The sequence below is a fragment of the Aulonocara stuartgranti genome (genome assembly GCF_965226115.1).
Source record: "Aulonocara stuartgranti genome assembly, chromosome: 7".
In the NCBI taxonomy this organism is placed as follows: Eukaryota; Metazoa; Chordata; class Actinopteri; order Cichliformes; family Cichlidae; genus Aulonocara; species Aulonocara stuartgranti.
Genome location: NC_138945.1, coordinates 66,793,248 through 66,813,312, shown reverse-complemented (window position 1 = coordinate 66,813,312; position 20,065 = coordinate 66,793,248). Strand labels below are relative to the sequence as shown.

Below are 20,065 nucleotides of genomic sequence, written 5' to 3'. Positions count from 1 at the left end.
TCATGGTTCCGCTTGTGTTTTGATTTTTTTCGGAACTATTTCTAGTTGCATATTTTTTCAAGTATTGCTTTATATAAGTCTCCTAAAATATTTTATTTTTTAATCTTTTTTTTTTAAAGTTTACATATTGTAGATATAATTAAATGCCTTAAACGCTTTAACTTACAAGAACTACAATTCCCATAATTGCTAATGAGGACGGGGCCATCATTCGGAGGACCCCGCCTGAAAAGAGCCCACATAATCATGAAATAAGATATTTAATCTACTCAACTAACCAGCGGGGACATTAAATTAGGACTGATAGATTCGTTGTTCACTAAAAGCGACCAAAGCATTACAGAAGTTATCGTTTTAAATTTCACACCGGCACAAACCCAGAAGCTTCTGTCCAACTTAGTGAGCGTATCATGGCGGCGCAGATGGCGGTAAATTCGGGTAAGGTGTATATTTTATTAAATAATTGGATTTTGTTTAATTATTGCATCAAATCTCAACCTCTGTTATGCACTGAAGCGCAGATATATGCGCTTCTTGGCCGCAGATTTGTCGATTATGATATGTTTTGACCACATGTTGTTGGGTCTGTCAGGCTAACATAGCTTAGCCTTGCCCATAGCAAATAGACGTTAAGTTAGCTGAGGTTAAATAACAAATTAGTTTTACTCATTTACATCGAACTAATTCCCACACTCAACCTGAAATAGCAGGGAGGGATGACACGACTTGTCTGATAGATCAGCTTGAAATAAAAGTGAAACTAACAACTCCGGGGAGGCAAAGAAGTGTCTGTACTATACTTCTGGAATCTTTTAGTGTCTATAGGATAGGCAAAATGCCGCAGTGGTGTTAACAAGCATGGTTATAGCAAATTAACTCGAAATGACTAGAAATTAGTTGTTTGCATACTTGTGTGACGACCCAAAACATCTGAAGCGTGTTTACTCCGTCAGGAGCCAGTCTGTGGGGGCCACTGAAAGAGCTCTGGGAGACAGTGGACGGAGCTGTGTTAAGGAGACAGCCCGAGAGTGTTCACCTCCTAGACCTACAGCTGAAGAAACACAAACCTCACTTTCTGTCACTTTTTAAGAACCCGGTAAGATGGCATGAATAGGTCATTTAAAACACTGTAATTTCTCACACATGCAGGTCACGGGTGTTTGTTTTTTGTTTTTGTTTTTTCTCCAATGTGTAGCTTGTAGTTACAGTCTGTCCTCCGAGACTCTGATATTAACAGCGTCTTGTCTTCTCTTCATTTTTAGCCAAAAAGTGCAGAGCAAAGAGAGAAAGTGCGTAAAGCCAGCACAGAAGGCATCGCCATCCAAGGTCAGCAGGGGTCACGGCTCCTTCCAGAACAGCTTCTGACAGAGGCTTTCATCCTCAGTGATCTCTTTGACATTGGAGAGTTGGCAGCTTTGGAGCTTCTCTTGGCAGGTAACATGAAGGGAAAAAATCCCCAACTTTATCCAGCATAGATTAATTCCATTTCATCTTATAGGTAAAGTGTCACTGTAGTTAATTGTGTAGCAGGTTCTATGGATTGTCCTGATCAAACACTGAGATTGAGCTCTGTTTCTTTTATGTAATCATCTCTCTCCAGGTGAACAGCAGCAGCCCTATTTTCCAGGACTGACACGAGGCCTAGTGGCCGTGTTACTTTACTGGGATGGAAAACTTTGTATGGCCAACTCTCTGCGCACACTCATTCAGTCACGACAGGGCAAGACCTTCACCCTGGATCTTAGGTAATAACGGTGTCTAAAAGTAGTACAATGAAACAGTGATAGATGCTGTTAAGGTCCCGTATGATGAAGGTGTTTTTGTCCTGCTTGTATTTTTTTGGTGACCATTGTCCTTGATGTAAATATGTAAAAATTGTGTGTGTTTCTGTTCTGTGTCTTGTGTACTGTTTGTTTGTATATGTGTCTTTCTGACTGCTGTTACATCCAAATTTCCCCTTGTGGGACAATTAAAGGATTATTCTATTCTATTCTATTCTGTTCTATTTGAATCTTATGTTTGACAATGTCATTTGTTTTCTCCTTCAGTGGAGAGCTGGTGGCTTTGACAACACGATTTACAGATGAGCTCATGAGCCAAGGTCTGACCAAACGCATCCTAACTTTGGTGTCAGAGATAAGCGTGACGCGTGAGTTTGAACGCCTGCAGAAAGAACGCGGATTGGGCAACGAAAAGCACAGGAAGGAGGTGGGAAGTAATCTTTTGTATAAATTTTAACCAAAGATATAAATCTTCAAATTGCTTTGTTTTCTTTTTCCAGTGTTAAAGGAACAATACAGTACCACTAGAGCTGGGCGATAGAACGATAACGATATGTATCGCGATATAACTTTTACTCGATAGAGAAATTAAGCTATCGCGATAGACCTCGCCGCTCTTGTCCTCTTAAAAAAAAAAAAATAAATAAAATAAAATAAAAAAAAAAAGGTCAGCCGATCCAAATTCAGTAGCGCAGAGCCGAACCAATCACAGCCGCAGTCACGTCGCGTGACTTGTTACGTACAGCACAAGTGCCAAGCCGCACGTGTGTTTGTTTGGGAAGCAGCCAGCGGGTAATGGAGGAAATGAGTGTGCCGACTAGAAAAATCAACCGAGCGTGACCGAAGAGAAAACAGATGATGGTTCCAACGCCGGAGAGATTGTCGAACGGAAGAGCCATAGAAGCTCCGTAGTGTGAAGGTATTTCGGCTATTTCAAGTCTGACAAAAAACAGAGTAGCGTGCACTGTAAATTGTGCCGAAAGCAAGTCTGGAAATACAATAAACTGGTGCATGCGTCACACTGTGCGCCACGTTATTGTTTCGGTGAAATGAATTTCTACAATACTGTTAATTCTACTCTCTGCAGTGTTTAAATGCTTACATATACACACAGTTACTGTCCCTCCACACATACGACTCGGTTCTGCTTCTATGCCCCAGCTTTGTTTACTTTTTCCCACCGAGGCTTCTAGACTTCTGATTGGCCAACATTTCTGCACGGTTAGGAATCTAGCGCCACCTGCTGCTTTGGCATGTTCATAGCAGCGTTTTCCTTCATTTCTGCCTTTACGTGTGAACGGGATTATTTTTTAAAACGAAAACGGAAAATCTCAGTTTTCAAAAATACCCGTGTACGTGTGGACGTAGCCTCAGTCTCTGACTGGAAGCGCTAATTCGTCATTCGGCTTTTGTCAGACTAAAGTAACTGTTAAAACTGTTTGAAAAGCTAAGCTATACAACAAGGAGAGATTGAGAATTTCCTTTTAGTTCTCAGTTTATTTGATATTGACAAAAGTTAGTCAGTTTTGTCTGTTCTTCTGTAAAACAAACTAAGATTTATTTTTAGAATTAATATTTTGTTTCTAAGTGGAATTGACAATTTAGTCTGTTTCATTTGTTCTATTTTGAAACTTAAACGCTTTAGCGGCTGCCTTTTGTGTAGTTTGCAATATTTGCCTTTATTTATCTGAAAAAGTCTCATGTTCCTTAAGTACATCTACCCTGTTGAACTTATTATGGGAAATAAATATTTAAAAACAAGCTGCTGATTATTTCACATTTTACTTGTGAGCAACGGCACATTTAAATCTTACAAATATAGTTATTTGGCTGATATCGTGATAGATATCGTTATCGCCTGAAATGAAAAAAACATATCGTGATATGAAAAAATCTCATATCGCCCAGCTCTAAGTGCCACTAATTCTCTCAACATAGAAACATAGAGTGTAGGAATGCAGAGTGGATTATGGAAAATAGGGATTACATGTAGTTTCTGCATCTGTCACCAGGTTGCAGACCTCATCAAGGAATGCCGACAGGCGCTTGCAGACAGCCTGTTTTCATGGACCTGCCAATCACCCCTGTCAAAAGATGACACTCTGGCACTCATTGGCCACCTGGAGACAGTTACAGCTCAGGCTGATGGCTCACTGGACAGTGTTAGCCTGGCTCTGGTTATGGCACTGCTCTACTGCTTGGATGTCAGTTTCATAGAGCAGGGGACTGAAGATAGAGATGGTAAGTTCGTGTTGATGGTTTTGGTTTTCTTTCTTTTTTTCCTGTTGAAATCACTGATTCCAAAAATCATCTGCCTGCGTGTGTTTTCCTCCAGATTTGCTCCAGGCACTTCCATTGCTGACAGAAAGGCAGTATGTGTCTGCAGTGCACAGTCGCCTGATGGACAGCCAACCATGGAAGCTTCCGGGGCTGCAGGCCGTGTGTCGACTGGCGTGGGCTCTGTTGCTGAGAGTCCTTTCCCAGCTGCCACAGGGCTCAGGTAAGCACTGCATTCCCTGAGTCTCCATTAAAAATGCCCTTCTAATTCTTACGTTTTCTGAGATAACAGCCATTTCATCTTATTGTACGTGTATTTTTGTGCAGCACTGGTTGAGTTCACCGAGGCAGATGAGGCTCTGGCTGATCAGGCTCTCCTGGGCGATGTCTTCTTGTTTATGAAAGAGGGCATTCTGGGATGTGAGAGTTTTTCCCAGGAAGAGTTTTACATCCGCCGCGTCCATTCACTCATCACAGACTTTCTGGCTCTTATGCCAATGAAGGTAAGAGATGCTGCAGGTGCTTTTAACTTAAGACTGACATGTAAAACTATAATATGGATTTTAACTTATCAGATTCAACATTCTGTAATTATCACATTTCATTTATTTATCTATTTTTGCATCTTAATTTAAATATGTAACAAGCGTATTTTGGCTTTTTGCAGGTGAAGCAGCTTCGTAACCGTGCCGATGAGGATGCCCGCCTCGTGCACATGTCCTTACAGATGGACAGCGAGCTTCCGTCGTCATTGCGGAAGGACTTGGACCACCTCATGATCCTGGTTAGTGGTTTGTTTTTTTTTACATATCCATATATACATACGAGGCAGTATTACCTCTAACCTTTTATTACTGATCGATGAGAATTTTTGGTTTGTGTTTTCAGATAGGGGAGTTTTACAGCAAGGACCCATTTGGATTAGAGCTGGGTTTGGAGTTCTGGTGTCCCACGGAGTCTCTTCAACACAGCTCCCTGCAGGGTTCTTATCTGGGAATGGCCCTGCAAAGACCTCCACATAAACAGGTAGGGTTCGTGTTTTTGTGACTACTGTTACTGATTGTCCAATTGATTTAGATTTGGGGAGGAGGGGTGTGTGTGTCCGTGGCTTCTTTTTGTTTAAAGGTGTTTTTATATTTTGTGATTGTTGACACAGGTGGTTTTGTCCAAGTTTGTACGTCAGATGGGAGACCTTCTGCCGTCCACCCTCTACATCTCCTATCTCCGTATGTTAAAAGGACTTGCCAATGGCCCTCAGTGTGCTCATTACTGCTTCAGCCTGCTTAAGACCAACGGGGCAGCACACAGTAAGACTAAATTTAGTCTTTATTTATTTTAGTGATATTTCAGTTGAAATCAACACATTCGATTTGAAGTTAAGCCTTTCCACAAAAGGAACTTTATTATGTTGTAATAATAATAATAATAATAATAATAATAATGTGTTTGTCTGTTTTTTTTTTTTGTTTTTTTTTTTAAATAAAACAACATTTAAATTTTTATTTTATTTACACCATTAGAATACTGTCTGGGTTCATTATTATTTATAATTATTTAAATCAAAAACCTTACCAGCGTGTACTGCAGTGTTCTCTAATGCATACTAATCTTGTTCAGGTGACAACATCCAGGGAGTCTCAGGCAGTCCGGTGTCCTGGGAACATTTTTTTCACTCACTCATGCTGTACCATGAAAACCTGCGACGAGACCTCCCAAATCCAGATTCGGCTCACTACCGCCACCCGCCACTCAGGGGCATCACCCAAAGAGAGATGGAAGGACTTACCTCGTTTTTGCAGTTGCTCACCACCATCATCACATGGGTATGCCACAACAGGCATGGATTTGTGCTGCTATGTGGGTGTAAAATACCACAAAGTCAGATGTTAATTTCTATCTTCTCTAGAGTGAAAATGCTCGACTGGCCTTGTGCGAGCATCCCCAGTGGACCCCAGCTGTCGTGATGTTGGGATTGCTTCAGTGCAGCGTTCCTCCCGTCCTGAAAGCTGAGCTCCTGCACTGCCTGGCAGCGTTTGGAAAGTCACCGGAGATCGCTGCTTCACTCTGGCAGTCGCTGGAGTACACGCAGGTAAAACAGAACAATGTTTTATTTTTATTAAAAATGACAAGAGTTTACACTGATAGGGTCAACATTGTTTGTCATGTGCAAATAAAATATGAATTATGATAATATCAGAAAGTCACAGACTCCCTTTCTACTCTTACGATATTTCTCTACATGTTAAGCTTAATTTCTGCACTAAAGCTGTCAGCAGACACCAATGCTCTCACCACTGAAATGACTATAAGATGCTGTAAACATGCAAATGTCCAGTCCTCATGATTGCAGCCATTTCTTAAAACCTAATTTCCAGAAAATAAACATCGTCACTCTTGTGTTTCTATCTGTAATTTTGTGTTTTGAAGCTTCTCATTTTGTTGTCAAACAGATCCTTCAGACGGTGCGAGCCCCTGGACAGAGACAAGCAGCAGGGATAGAGGTGAGATTTTAGTTGTTTTTGTTTTTTCTCTTCAGCAAGCGTAATGGTCAGAGGGTTTAAGCCTGTCTTGTTGTAAAGAAAAACAATGCAGACAGGTTATCGGTCTGATTTGTCTTTAAATGTTCTTCTGTTTGTAAAATTGGCGCTCTGAGCAGGTCTGCTGTAATTGGGCCGTTACAGATCTGCATCATAGATCAGTAAAACAGCTGGAGACTAAAAGTTTTACTTTAATTTGATCGATTGCTAAACATCCTGTAAAAAGAGGGACGTGACTCAAACTTTGTGAATTATTTTCATGGCCATCAGGTGGAGCTGAATGAGATCGAGTCGAGCTGTGAGGAGTACCCACTGACACGATCTTTCTGCCACCTGATCAGCACCTTGGTGGAGGGAAGCCTGCCCGTTAATTTAGGAGCAGGGTTGCGTGTGCCCGGCTTTCAGCCCTACTTGAACTTCTTGCGTGACTCTGTGTTCCTCCCCTTCCCCACCAGAGCGTATCGTCGCCCTGCTGAGAAGGTAATGCTCCCTCCTAGCGTCAAGGTGTAGACACGAAACATAGATTCACTTTTAACTGTGTAAATCTGCTCATTTTGTCCCCCCCCCCCCCCCCCCTTTCATTTCGTTGCCGTCTCCCAGTGGGAGGTAGCCGACTCTGTCCTCGAGGTGTTCCACAAGCTGCTGCGGGACTACGAGCCCCAGCCGTCTGACTTTGTCCAGGAGATTGTGGAACTGCAGGGTGAGCAGGTCCCGGCCCATAAGCCTCCGGGCCACAGCATCATGTTCCACCTGCTCAATGACTCGCCCATGCTGGCACTCTGCCTCAGCCTGCTGGAGGAGGGGGTCCGCCAGCTGGACACCTATGCACCTTTCCCCGGTGAGAAAGCATGCACCGCTGTTAGGCAAATGGAGAGAACTTGTGTCTTTGTTCTGACAGAAGAGTGCATCACTCTGCCCTTACAGGTAAAAAGCACTTGCAGTCTGCAGTATTGCACTGCTTGTGCCTTTTGGACTTGGCTCTGCAGAAGGAAGCAGTGTTCATGGATCTTCTTAGGGAGAGCCAGGCCTCTCTGCTGGTTTCTCCCCTGGAGCAGCTCCTCCAAGGCGTCAGCCCTCAAACCAGAAGGGCTGATCACATTGTCAACATTGCGAGGTAAACACATCCTTTTTTAATTTTTTAAAATAATGTTTGAACTGTAATGTATTTTTGTTCACTTTTTATTAATGTTGGCTATTCAGTAAAGCTTATAACTCAGTCTTTGCAGCACAGTTCTGAACTCTGCCGTTTGTCTTTGGCAGGTATCTTTACCACAGCAGCTCAAACCCAGAGGCCGCCTTCCAGAGCGCCAAGATTCTGCGTCGCATCGCCAACTACCCAAACATTCAGATCAGGCTGGTGGGAGACTTCACACATGACCAGGTACGTCCAAGTCGGAACAGTCTGGAAACGCGTGTCATACTTTGAATTGGATGGAACAGTTGCCTCGATATAAACTCGTTTGTCTTTCAGTATATATTAGTAAATTAGATCTGTGTAAGAAAACGGCTTGAACAGTATTGAAATTTTCAAGGTGACTTGGAACAGGTTTCATGAAACCTTGGGGTGTTTTTTGCTGTGTGCATGTAAGCGTTAGCTGTGTTAAAGCAGGCATTAATTTAAACGTCTCCACTTCAGGCTGTAAGTGACAAGCTCATGGCAGGCTTTGTGGAGTGTCTGGACAATGAAGACGCAGAGGAGGGCACAGAGAAAGATGGTGAGACGATCTTCACCTATCAATTATTAAACCTGTCACACTCAGACTTACTTATTTACACCTTAAATACTAACTTTCAGACGTAGACTCACAAAAGAAGGTGGCAAGGATCCGGCACGAAACCCAGATCCATATTTTGAACCTGCTCATTACGTCTTTGGAGTTGAAGGCACCAAATCTGGCCCTTTATCTTTTGGGCTATGAAGTGAAGAAGCCTGTGTCGTCAACCAATCTCCAGGACCCGGGTGAGAGTTTGGCCTTTACAGTGAATATGTTCATTTTAGTAGCAGTTATGATGTTTAACACCGTTTGAACCTTTTATGGATTAAGTGGAAAGAAAATCAGATGATTTAAGTGTGTTTGTCTTACAGGTGTGTTAGGGTGCCCGCGTAGCTGCCTGCACGCCATCCTGAGTCGGCTGCAGAGAGGCACAGAGAAAAGATCGGGACCTGCACTCACACAGCAGGCCCCGCACCTGGCTGAGCTCTGCTACCAGGTAATATTTAACAGCGCTCGCAAAATTTCAAAATCTCTGGTAGCCCTTCCGGCAGACACTCTTCAGTTTTTGGTAGCCCAAAATAAATTTAAGTAGCCTGAAAAAAAATAAAGGACAATTTTTTGATTGACTTAAAAAATTGTTAAAACACAAATTACAACAACTGTAAAAAAAAAAAATACAATCATCAACTCAAATATTTGGTTCTAATTGAACAGAAATTTCTATGAACTTGTAAGAACTGTGTAGAACATGGATCAGTCTGTGTCAGATCCTGAATCTGACATTTCCACTGAAGTCACGGGTAAGAGGTAAGTGGAACCAAGATCATTTGCTTTGTTTGCAAAGGCTGCTACATTGTGCCAAAGGTAGTTCACTCTTTGCAACATCGCGCTGTTCTAAACAGCTTTTTCTTCTGCGTTTCTTCTGGACTTCTTGTTGTGCTTGGTTCATTTTTAGTAGTTTTTTTGCAATTGGCGTTTGTTCTGGGAAAGATACTGCAGACTGAGCAATAATGCATTTCTTGCATTTCTCATGGGTTCTAATGGGGTCTTTCTTAAAATTACTGGTCCCAGTAACAAAGGTGCTTGTTATGGAAGCCTGTTTCCGCCACTAAAAAAAAAAAAAAAAAAAAAAGGATCCACAACTCAAAATTTCGAGTTATTAACTCAAAATTTTGAGAAAAGTAATGGATACTAGCTGTTTTGTTTTTATTTAGTGGTAGGAACGGGCTTCCATAGCTTGTTGACTCAGAAATCGAAGGAAAGAAGACACACCCGGCAGAACATGATGTTATTTAGCTCGTCATATTCCAGCCACAGAAATTCTTTTGTCCATGAAACCAAAAAAAGCTGCGCTTTTGTTTTTGCCTCATAGCCTGATTTGTCATATCTTTTCCGTTTTGTGATCGGCTTTCTGATTGGTGGTCCCTTCTTCACCCTGACCTGTCTTATTTGGCTCAGCAGAACTAAAATACCTGCGTAAATCCATCTGCTTTTACACAGGCACTTGCATAATGGCCTGTATTTATATAGTGCTTTTCTAGTCCCTAAGGACCCCAAAGCGCTTTACATATCCAGTCATCCACCCATTCACACACACATTCACACACTGGTGATGGCAGCTACGTTGTAGCCACAGCCACCCTGGGGCGCACTGACAGAGGCGAGGCTGCCGGACACTGGCGCCACCGATCAGCCAATGATCAGCGATTCTCTGCGCAATCAACCTGCATCACAGGTTTAAGCTTGCTGCGGGAGATTTCACTTGTCACGTTTGAATAGTAAGCTAATGAGTGATAAGACGATGTCAGAGGAACTGGTGCGCAACTAATCTGTCACTCACCAGTCAGTAGCTGCCGCTCTCTATTCACAGTTTGCGCCATCGCAAAGTGAAAGTGAAGCAAAAAACAAGCGGAAATTCAAACGCGATTTCAATATGTCACATACTGACAGCTACGTTTGCCAAAGAATGCAAAAGCATTGACATATTTTTTTCTTCCTATGACAGCCTGACGGGCAGGGCTGAGATGGACTTTGGTAGCCCGACCAGAAAAATCGCTAGCCCCGGGACGTCGGGCTAGCGATTTTGCGAGCCCTGTTTAAACGAGGCCCAATCTCTGCAGTGAGAGATGTATCTCAGCTAGCAGGAGGATTTTATGTTACAGAATATTTCAAATTTCTTTGTGTTTGTCTGGTTTTCTTTTTCTCTCAGGTGATCTACCAGCTGTGTGCTTGTCCAGACACATCTGGACCCACAATGCGCTACTTGAGGACCAGTCAGGATTTCCTGTTCTCACACCTGCAACACCTGCCCTTCATCCTGCCAAGTGAGCTCAGAATCCCTGCTAACCTTGTTAAATAAAAGGCGTTTTACCAACAAAGCAGTAGCATTAATTTGAAACGAGTTGTTGTGTATCCATGCAAGGAGGAAATAATGGGCAGAAAACACTGCAGGATTCTTTTCTCTCTTCCTTCTTCTCCTCAGGTAACCAGATTGCTGCCCTCTCCCAGATGTCTTGGCTCATGAAAACGGCTGCAATCGAGCTGAGAGTGACCTCACTCAACCGCCAGCGTTCCCATACACAGCGCCTCGTCAGCCTCCTGCTGGATGACCAGCCACACGCTCAGCATGCAGGTAAAGGAAAGTTGCTCTATACTTTCCATGGCTGTAAATAAAAGCTTAAAGGATCTTTTTAGAAAACTTTCAAGCCCTCACAGCTGACAGTCCTGTTTATTGCAAAGGAAATTTACAATATGCACCTAAAACCTTTTTATTTTTTAGCAGATGGGGAATCTGGCATGGAAGACGAGACTAGATCAGTCAGCGGTTTTCTGCATTTTGACACAGTTTCTAAAGGTTCGTGTCACAAGTCCACCTTCAAATTTAGAAAGATATTAGAAGAATACATGTGAGGAGTTTTTAAGAATGACCCCAGATCGTCTCGCTTTTCATCATCAGTGCGCAGGAAGTTACTGAGCGTGCTGGATGCCATCGAATTCAGCCAGGATATGCCTGAGCTGCTGCAGCTGGACTTCTTTGAACGCACTCAGATAGAGCAGGTGATCTCCAACTGTGAGCACGTCAATGAGCAGGGACATACTGTGTGCAACGTTAAGGTACGTTTCCGGATACGATGTCTAATGTATTTTCTTGATCTGATGTGTTGTTTCAGCCTCTGAAGTTGGTTTTCATTTTCCTTACAGTTGCTTCACAGAGTGCTGGTCGCCGAGGTGAACGCGCTGCAGGGAATGGCAGCGATTGGACAGAGGCCCCTGTTAATGGAAGTGAGTGAAACTCACAAACTGACGTCCTGTAATTTTAGCTGAAAGCTGTAATTAAATTCCATTACTGTTTACTTTGCCTTAGGAGGTGAACTCAATCCTGCAGCAAGTGGTGGAACGTAACCGTGTCCGTCGGAGCCTGAGTGCAAAGCGGCATGCGCTGCAGTCCTGGAGGAGTCTGGTGGAGACGCTGCTGACTGCCTGCCCAGCTGATCTGATACCTGCTGATGAGCGGCAGCTCATCATCAGGGATCTGCTGCTGGACCTGCACGATAAGGTCAGTGATCACGTCAGCGTAGCAGTAATATCCAGTCCTGTCCAATAGGGCTGGGCCATATTATACCGTTCACGGTAATACCGGTATAATGTTAGGCAACGATAGGAAAATGAAATATCGCGATAGAATGGGAGTAAAATGCGCATGCGCAGTGCCTTTGTTTTCATACGCACATGGCCGATTGTTGAGTGAAACAGATGAACCAGAATTGGTTTGTAAAAATGGTGCAACTTCCGTGATGTGGAACTGGTTTGGTGTTTGTCCGTCAGATACACAACAAAGCACATTTTTTTGCAGAACATGCAAGCGGCCGTTGTTATTGTCATATTTGTCGGACTAAAATGCTCTTAAATCTGGGAGTAATCTGGGTCCTAAACTCCGTATGCTTCAGGTCAAACAACACTGCAGCATCACTGAGCGTTAAAAACTGTCTAAATTCTTTCATCTTTAATAAAACGATCAGCATTGCTGCTTTACCAGGTGTAACTATAAAGTTTAACTTCCAGGCATCCATGAAAACAAAAGTTATTACATTTAACGGAGTTAGAAGTTAGCAGGAAGCTAGCGGAAGTTAGCTCGCTAGTTTCGCTAGTTACCTAAGCATGATATTGCATGTTCTGACTAAGAGATTTCTGAAAAAAAATCAAACGTACAGCTCTGCTATCACTTCCAACATAAATGAAGACAGGAAACTAAACAGCAGTGACGTTTGTAGGGTTACTGAAGTTGGGCTAGCTGGTATATAATGATGTGCTACGTGATCGCTAGCGACACAGCTATGTTAGCATAACATAAACAGTGAAGCTGGAGGACGAACACTAACACTTTTCCACTTATAAAAGTTAACGTGAAGGTTCTTCATGGTTAGAGACAAATGCAATCGCATGGCAGGATGTTGTAAACGGACCAAACTTCAGTCAGGAGAACAACTGAGATAATCCATCCACAATACGAGGTTAGTCATTAATATACTGCAACAACATGGGAATAGAGCAGCTGCCAGAGAATTCAACATTAATGAATCAATGGTACAGAAGTGGAGGAAGCAAGAAGAATGAGTTTAATAAAGTTTGATTTATCTGACTGCTTTGTTTCGCTTAATGTGCCTTATAATCCCGTGCACCTTATGGTCTGAAAAATACGTACTGCACACTGCAGTTTAATGTTGCAAAGCACCTCTTTTTAACTTCAGTGGATATTATACATGGTTATGCTCAGGATATGTCAGCCCATTTCTACTGGAAATGCCTTTTGGTTAAACTTTCAGCAAGGAATTTGCATTTGCACTGTTACATTTTTATAAAGCTTTAATGTACATAAAAACCAGCTTCTTGTTTAAGTGAAAATAAATGGAAGGTTGTCTTTTTGCGCTAGTAATGTTGTGGAGTTGTATTTTGTCTCGCATCAATTATATCGTCGGTTATATCGTTATCGCAAATTTTCAAATATATATCGTGATAAATATTTTTGGCCATATCGCCCTGCTCTACTGTCCAATAAGGAACTGGTCTCAGTGTTCAATACTCAAGTTTTTGTAACTGTGCTTTGTCTAGGTGTTATCAGAGGATGCAGCAGGGGAGTTGATGCCCATTGTTGCCGGAGCGGTCTTCACACTGACAGCTCACCTCAGCCAATCAGTGCTGTCTGAGCAGCAGCAGGGGGTGGGATTAGAAGCATCCTCTGGCTTTGCGTCAATCGCCAACTCTGCGCTGCACCTGATCCTGCGCAAGCTGCTGGACTTTATACTTTCTACTGGTTAGTGACTCATAAACCCACATTTCTCACATGGGGAAACTTTTCAGGATATACTTTGATCCCAGTACGTTTTTGTAATGTCTTTCACACCTTAAGGAGGCGGATATCAGCGTCTGCGTGCTCACCTGTATGGCTCTCTGCTGTATTATCTGCAAATTGCCCAGAAACCTGAAGAACCGGACACTCTGCAGACAGGTACACAGAAGCAATCACACACTGCAGGTTATAATAAGAGAGTCCTTTTGGACCTCTCTTTATTTGACAAAAAAGTCATTGTTAGTGTTTTCTGACATATACTGTCTGTTAGTATCATTTCAAAGGAACGGTGGGTTTGTCTGAGAAAATGTCTTTGTGTTTGCAGCAGGCAAAGCAATGTGGGAACGTCTCACAGCTCCTGAAGATGGTTTCTCCAAACTGCAGCGGGAGAACCTTGCGATCATCGAGAGCTACGGCAAGGCCCTCATGGAGGTTGTGTGCCGAGATGCCTGTGACGGCCATGAAATTAGCAGAGTAAGGGTTAAACCTACATGAAGCTTTCTCTGCCTATTTCAGCCTCTTGGTGATTTTTTTTCTTTGCCCCCAATCTTGAAGCATCCTAACATGCTTTTCTGGAATGCCAAGTATCTTTTGCTTCTATCAACACCTCTCTGTTTTAATGTTAACCAAGCCTAACAAGTATTCTGCCCCCCCGCCCTGTTAGATGCTGGCCATGGCCGTGCTGGACCGTATCCTGTCAATTGACCGTCAGAATCAGTGGCTGCTGTATATTTGCAACAGTGGCTACCTGCGGTCGTTGGTGGAGAGCTTGAGGCAGGATGATGTGGCGCTACAGAGCCTGCTCACACCACAGCCACCTCTCCTCAAACCACTCTACATCTTTGAAAGCAAGATGGTGAGGAGACAGTTTTTAGTATTTAGTTTCTAAAATTGAACACAGCAGCCTCAATGAGTGGAAGATTGTGAAGCTACAAGCTTGTTTGCGTGTTTAGGCTCTGCTGACTCGTGTGGCTAAGACGGGGCAGGGAGCCGTGGAGCTGTTGCGCTGTGGGCTGGTGGCACAGCTGATGGAGTGTCAGGTGTTTGACATGGTGCCCGACAGCGACGCACACAGGTATGGATGTGGGGATAGGAGGAGAGAGTGAGAGGACTAGCTGTCTTTTTAAAAAGTTCTTATATTTGATATGTAAACATCTTCTATCCCTTTTTAAAACAACTCTGCCCTTTATTCAGAGCTGTTGAAATCTATATTTCTAGTTTCCCTTGTGTTTGCATCTGTTCCTCTATGGTTTGCAGGGTGATGAGGGACCCATCAGGCTTCATCCCCAGCCCTATGGACCGTTACAGACAGATTCTTTTACCAACCTTAAGGCTCTTTCAAGTGATTCTGACTTCCACCTCCATAAATCACCAGCAGGGGGCAGCACAAGTAAGTGTGTAATGTTGTTAGACCTGAGCTTTGTCATTTCAAATATTGTCACGTGTCTGAGTTTATTATTTTATTTCCTGTTCTGGTTTGGTTGATTTTTTTTTTTGCTCGGCTGAATGTAGGGCTGTAATAATCCAAATTTTAGTAATTGATTATTCGATCAGTTATTGAGTTATCAGGTAAGAAATCCTATGTTATGTCAAAATGAATTGCTCATTGGTTTCTTGCAATAGTTGTAATTTTTATTTTCTTTTTTTCTTCTTTTTTTTCAAAAATGCACAAAAAAATAATAATACATGTTATTTGAAAGCGCCTTTCAGAACACCCAAGGACACTGTACACAGCAGAAACATTAAAAGCAGGCAATTTACAAAATCATAAAACATTAAAGATAAAACAGATTTAAAATAGCAGAATGGAAAAAGTTATGTGGGATTAGCTTTTCTGAACAGGTGAGTTTTGAGTCTAGCCTTGAAAAGAGAAAAGGAAGTGGTATTTCTTATATCAGGAGGTAGGGAATTCCAGAGCAGCTGAAAGCACTGCTGCCCATGGTGGCGGGGGGGCAGAGTGGTGATCTGAACCATATCAGAGAGATATGGAGGGGAGAGTTGATGAATAGCCTTAAATGTTTACAAAAGTATTTTAAAATTGGTGCGATATTTGACTGGGAGCCAATGACGCTGCTGCAGGACGGAGGGGGTGATGTGGTGATAATACGGGCAGCAGAGTTCTGGACACGTTGAAGCTTAGATGTATAATCTCTAGAACAGCTGAATCCAAATAAGGCATACATGCAGCTTAAACTAAAGCCTAAAATAAAATGGCAAAAAGAGAGAAAATGACGTCTTCTCAGGTTGATTTTGTATATGATCATGTGTATGCGTTTTTGTGTGTCTGTTTGCTTAATCGTGTTAATGACACATGTGCACGTGGGAGTGTGAGGTTTTAAAGAAATATCTCATGACTACAATGATGAAATTCGAGCATGTGGATATTCTCTGTGGTTTGTCCTATTTTGATGCAACGTTTCCTGCTGCAGGAAAAAAACAACAACTTTGTGGTGGTTTAGATGTCAACAATGATTCAGTGTCCAGCCTAGAAAGTCCCGGGCTAGTGGCTCAGTTTTTACTAGCCTATGTGTATTTTACTTCGCTGTGGAGAGAGGGGGGGGGTGAGCTTTCATTTTTATCTGCTTAAATATTAATGTCATGAACTTAATATCACATTTTTCCTGTTTTGTATATTTTACATAAATCTGTAAAATAATGGTATTAAAGCCTTGAAATGAAATATGGTCTAGTACACCCCACACCCCCCTTTAGATTCACCCCTGCTGCAGCCTTCAGCAAACTGCCAAAGTCAAACATTGCATCAGACTAAGCTAACAGTTCATCTTCATACGCATGCTTTTATTTAACTTCTGTAGCTTTACTGTAGATGTTGGATGGGAGCAGCTTCAAAGCTTTCCTTTGGTGTGACACACGATGGTTTGCTTGAGGACTCCTGCCAGTTTTTTCCCAAGTAAAGGTTTTAACAGTGATTACAGGAGCAGGCGGCCCTAAACCTGAGCTCATGGTCTCCTTAACGTCGCCCCCTCTTTGCTCTTTGCCGCGTAGACAGACTCTTGATTCATGTTAAACCATGACGTGTCATCTTCACCCCTGCTGATGCGTTATCAGTGTTTTTGTTGAAAGCCTGGGGGCTGCATGGGCTTAATGATGTGGTACGTTTGATGCACGTGTGTGCCTTTAGAGAAGTTTCAGTTGCAGGTCTATTTCTAGTTGCAAATGTGGGTGAAACACTCACGCTTATATGGGGACGAATGAGCCCCACTGAGTCGTGGAATAAACAAAGCATCAAAGCAGAAAGTGATCAAAGTGGTTTTTTTTCTTTTTAAATAATGGAGTTATTTGAGTTACTCAATGAATCGTTGAGTTTGATTTTTGATTTGAAAGCGAGTAATAAGTAACAACAAATATCTGTGTGCAGGTTCTCCAGTGGCTGATAGTCCATGCAGACACCATTCAATCCCTGCTGCGCTGCCAGGAGCTCAGTATGGGAGCTTTGCAGGAACTTTCTCTGCTTACTGGCATCATCAGTAAAACAGCTCTGCCAGGTACAAAGATGAGCAGTCACCCTGAACTGAAAGCACAAAGCTCTTTTAATGTTACATCAGCCTTATGCGAACCACGTGTTTATAATCAGTGACTCAGTAACTACTTGATGTCTCAGGTGCCCTTGAGATGGGTGGAGAAGTCAACAGCGCTGCGCTCATGGAGTTCCAAGGTCACATTAACAGATTCCAGGTCAGATGATGCCCTTAGTTTTTATTACATACCAACCTGTTCTAACTTTCACTTTTATCTTGTTCAACCCTCTTTAACCTCTGCGTCTACTGTTCAGTGTGAGATTTGCATAAGTGGCAATGTCTCTCTCTCTCTCTTTTTTTTTTAGCGCCTATGTCTGTCTCTGCTCGGCCGTCTGGCAGGAAGTGAGCGGGACAGGTTGCTAAAACAGGCTGAGATCTCTGCACCTGGAGACTCAGCAGAACGGCGAGAAGAGATGGAGGTGGCCATGCAACAGGTTTGACGGTTATTCTGTAAATGGTAAAACTGGAGATGCAAAGTGTATTCTCAGTGCCAGCTTCCCCGTTAGCATATTTATATTTTACGTATTCCAAGTGTGGAGTGGACACTTTGGGGCAAAATCCACAAGAGAGGCACTGAAATGTCTGGAGTTTTCTCTCTGTAATCAGGGTTATCAGTTCTGCATCGTCAATGACTTGAACCTGCTGTCCTTTGTCCCAAGGTGTGTGCTAACATCATGGAGTACTGCCAGGCCCTCCTGCTGCAGAGCTCAGCCCAGGCTCAGTTCAGCATCTGCCTCTTCAGCCCGTCAGGCAGCGAGCCAGCTGGCAGGGACGGAGCACGCACTGGTCAGTGATATTCTACCCTAACTTATGAAGAATAAGGATTTGGCTCATGCTAATCGTTAATGTGGCTTAGCCTATGGTTATGGAATGTTTTCGGAGCTTGTGGTGTTCCTGAAGTTTCCGGTTTATGGAAACACTTTCAGTTTAACGATAGACTCTTCCTCCTCTTTTCAAGACCTTTCATCCACTGTGCCATCGATGGCTTACTCTCGGGTCCCTAGTCTTGGTTTGGTCTTGTACCTGCTCAAGAATAGTGCTGCTGATTTCTTCCGGTTCCACCAAAGTCACAGGCAGAGCCTGGGAAAGCTTCAGAGCCTGGATCAGCTCCCACCTGAGGAGCTCAAGGAGGTAATAGATAGATGCAACAGTGTATATAGAGATATAACTTCACCACCGTCAGTTTACCAAATAAACTTGCAAACTTGCACATCCTGCATACGTTTTGATTGTTAGCGTTGTTTCCCGTCAGTTCTAACCACCTTTTCTCTGTAGTTGTGCCAAGGCCTGGTTTCAGGCCCAGGAGCAGTGGAGAAAATCTCATCAGTGCAGAGGAGCTTGCTGGCCAAGAGACGACTGGTCCAGCTCATCAACAACAGAGCCAAGCTGCTGGCCTTGTGCTCCTGTATCCTTTGCCCCTCGCAGACACATTTGTAGAAATGGGATTAACAAGATTAAACCAGGAATGATAAATGCTACGCTGAAACTGCCTCTGCCCATCATGTCTGTGCCATATAGTGTTTGATTATCTTACACTGATAAGAGTTATTAAAAAAAATGCCACATGAGAAGCTGTGGACAGCCTTGACCTGACTCCTGCTTAGATGTGATTGAGACATGCTTATTCGTGCTGTGGCGTCACCTGGAGTACTACTTGTTGCATTGTATACCCACTGACCCCAAAGACTCGCTGCTGCCTGGATCCACTTTATACAGATCACGCCTCGCAGATGGTAGGGGCACATGTTACAGAGAATACATGCCAATAATAGGTTCATTGCACTTTTTGGTTATTGAGAGCAGATGTGGCATAGACACTGTATCATCCCTGGTTGAGTAAACATGAACATTTCTGTATGTTCAAATTCTTTAGACTCATTCAGCGGGCTGCAGGCCAGCGGAGGCCGAGGACTAAGCCTATCCAGAGTCAGCCAACAAGATCTAGATCTGGTAAGAAATTTCTGTAAACTGGTATGAGTCTGCAAACTAAGACGTGTTGTACCTCTTGTACACAGTTGTACATTCTGGGGCAGTTTCCTAGCCATGCATTAAGCCTCGGCCTAAACCATAAGCATTTGGAGATTTTCATCAGGTTTTTCCTTTAGCCTGGAATTAATCTCTTTCTCTTGTCTGTGTGATTGCAGCTGAAAAGCGACATGGCTGCAGGATTTGGGGAGGCCCTGCAGAGGAAGCTGCTGGAGGTGGAGGGCTTGTACAGCCAGGTCCGCTCTCGCTATACTTTTATCCAGGCTCTGGTCCGCAGGATCCGCGGCCTGCTGCGACAGCCCAAAAGCTGAGACTGGCCAAGATCCGATTACCTTCTCTGTCAGTTTGAACTTCTGCCTTCATAACAGGCAAAACCAGGACACTGCTAAGGACTTCATGTCTGGCAACATCACTCCTTTCTACTGACCCGACCTTCCTCTTCTATAACTCGTAGTGTCAATTTCGATCATGCTTACGTTCACAGTGCAAGTAGCACCATTTGAGGAATTGAGAATGTGGAGAAGAAAAAGCAGAAGAAATTTTTACTTGTTAAACTGTATTTGATATTCTTGTTTGTTCGGATGATTTTTGTGAAAATAAACTTCTTTTTCTAAATCGGTTAAATGTCCAGTTCTCACCTTCCTCGCTCCATAAATGGCCTGAACGACAGTGGCTACGGGCACCTTTCATTTTTAACGGGTAAAGACGAGGTTACCGTCTGCTGACATTTGATTAGCCTGTATTAATAGAAATGTTTTTCAAGCTTCTGACTCTCACAGTGACATTTTCACGCTGCTTTTTTTTTGTTTTTTTCTAACAGCTTATCACACACATCACAAAGACGTCGACCACTGCTGTGCTGAACACCAGTGACTGATTTCAC

General features: G+C 43.1%; 1 protein-coding gene across 3 annotated transcripts; it reads left to right on the top strand.

Annotated features, from left to right (window-relative positions):
* Window positions 1-203: 203 nt before the first annotated feature.
* Window positions 204-19,806, top strand: nup205 (nucleoporin 205). Of its 3 annotated transcripts, none has more exons than XM_082541410.1 (42): window positions 204-438; window positions 954-1,096; window positions 1,263-1,434; window positions 1,601-1,745; window positions 2,049-2,208; window positions 3,794-4,022; window positions 4,117-4,281; window positions 4,386-4,561; window positions 4,726-4,842; window positions 4,947-5,084; window positions 5,215-5,365; window positions 5,676-5,881; window positions 5,965-6,147; window positions 6,509-6,559; window positions 6,866-7,075; window positions 7,196-7,433; window positions 7,520-7,709; window positions 7,856-7,976; window positions 8,232-8,310; window positions 8,391-8,555; window positions 8,682-8,806; window positions 10,520-10,634; window positions 10,793-10,942; window positions 11,093-11,164; window positions 11,267-11,424; window positions 11,512-11,592; window positions 11,675-11,866; window positions 13,420-13,621; window positions 13,718-13,816; window positions 13,983-14,131; window positions 14,322-14,513; window positions 14,611-14,732; window positions 14,915-15,047; window positions 17,037-17,163; window positions 17,280-17,353; window positions 17,502-17,630; window positions 17,856-17,982; window positions 18,155-18,327; window positions 18,472-18,601; window positions 18,801-18,929; window positions 19,070-19,146; window positions 19,341-19,806. In XM_082541410.1, the coding sequence occupies exons 1-42, from the start codon at window positions 411-413 to the stop codon at window positions 19,491-19,493; spliced, it is 5,976 nt and encodes a 1,991-aa protein (XP_082397536.1). In that variant the 5' UTR covers window positions 204-410; the 3' UTR covers window positions 19,494-19,806. The 3 variants fall into 3 exon arrangements, with proteins under 3 accessions (XP_082397536.1, XP_082397537.1, XP_082397535.1); XM_082541411.1 differs by having other exon boundaries at window positions 11,090-11,164; window positions 13,986-14,131; XM_082541409.1 differs by having other exon boundaries at window positions 11,090-11,164.
* Window positions 19,807-20,065: the final 259 nt, after the last annotated feature.

Excerpts from the sequence above, each read along its gene's own strand:
- nup205 (XM_082541409.1), top strand. The coding sequence starts at position 411 with ATGGCGGCGCAGATGGCGGTAAATTCGG. Across the intron at positions 1,097-1,262 it reads TGTCACTTTTTAAGAACCCG|CCAAAAAGTGCAGAGCAAAG; the intron begins GTAAGATGGCAT and ends CTTCATTTTTAG. Across the intron at positions 8,311-8,390 it reads GGAGGGCACAGAGAAAGATG|ACGTAGACTCACAAAAGAAG; the intron begins GTGAGACGATCT and ends ACTAACTTTCAG.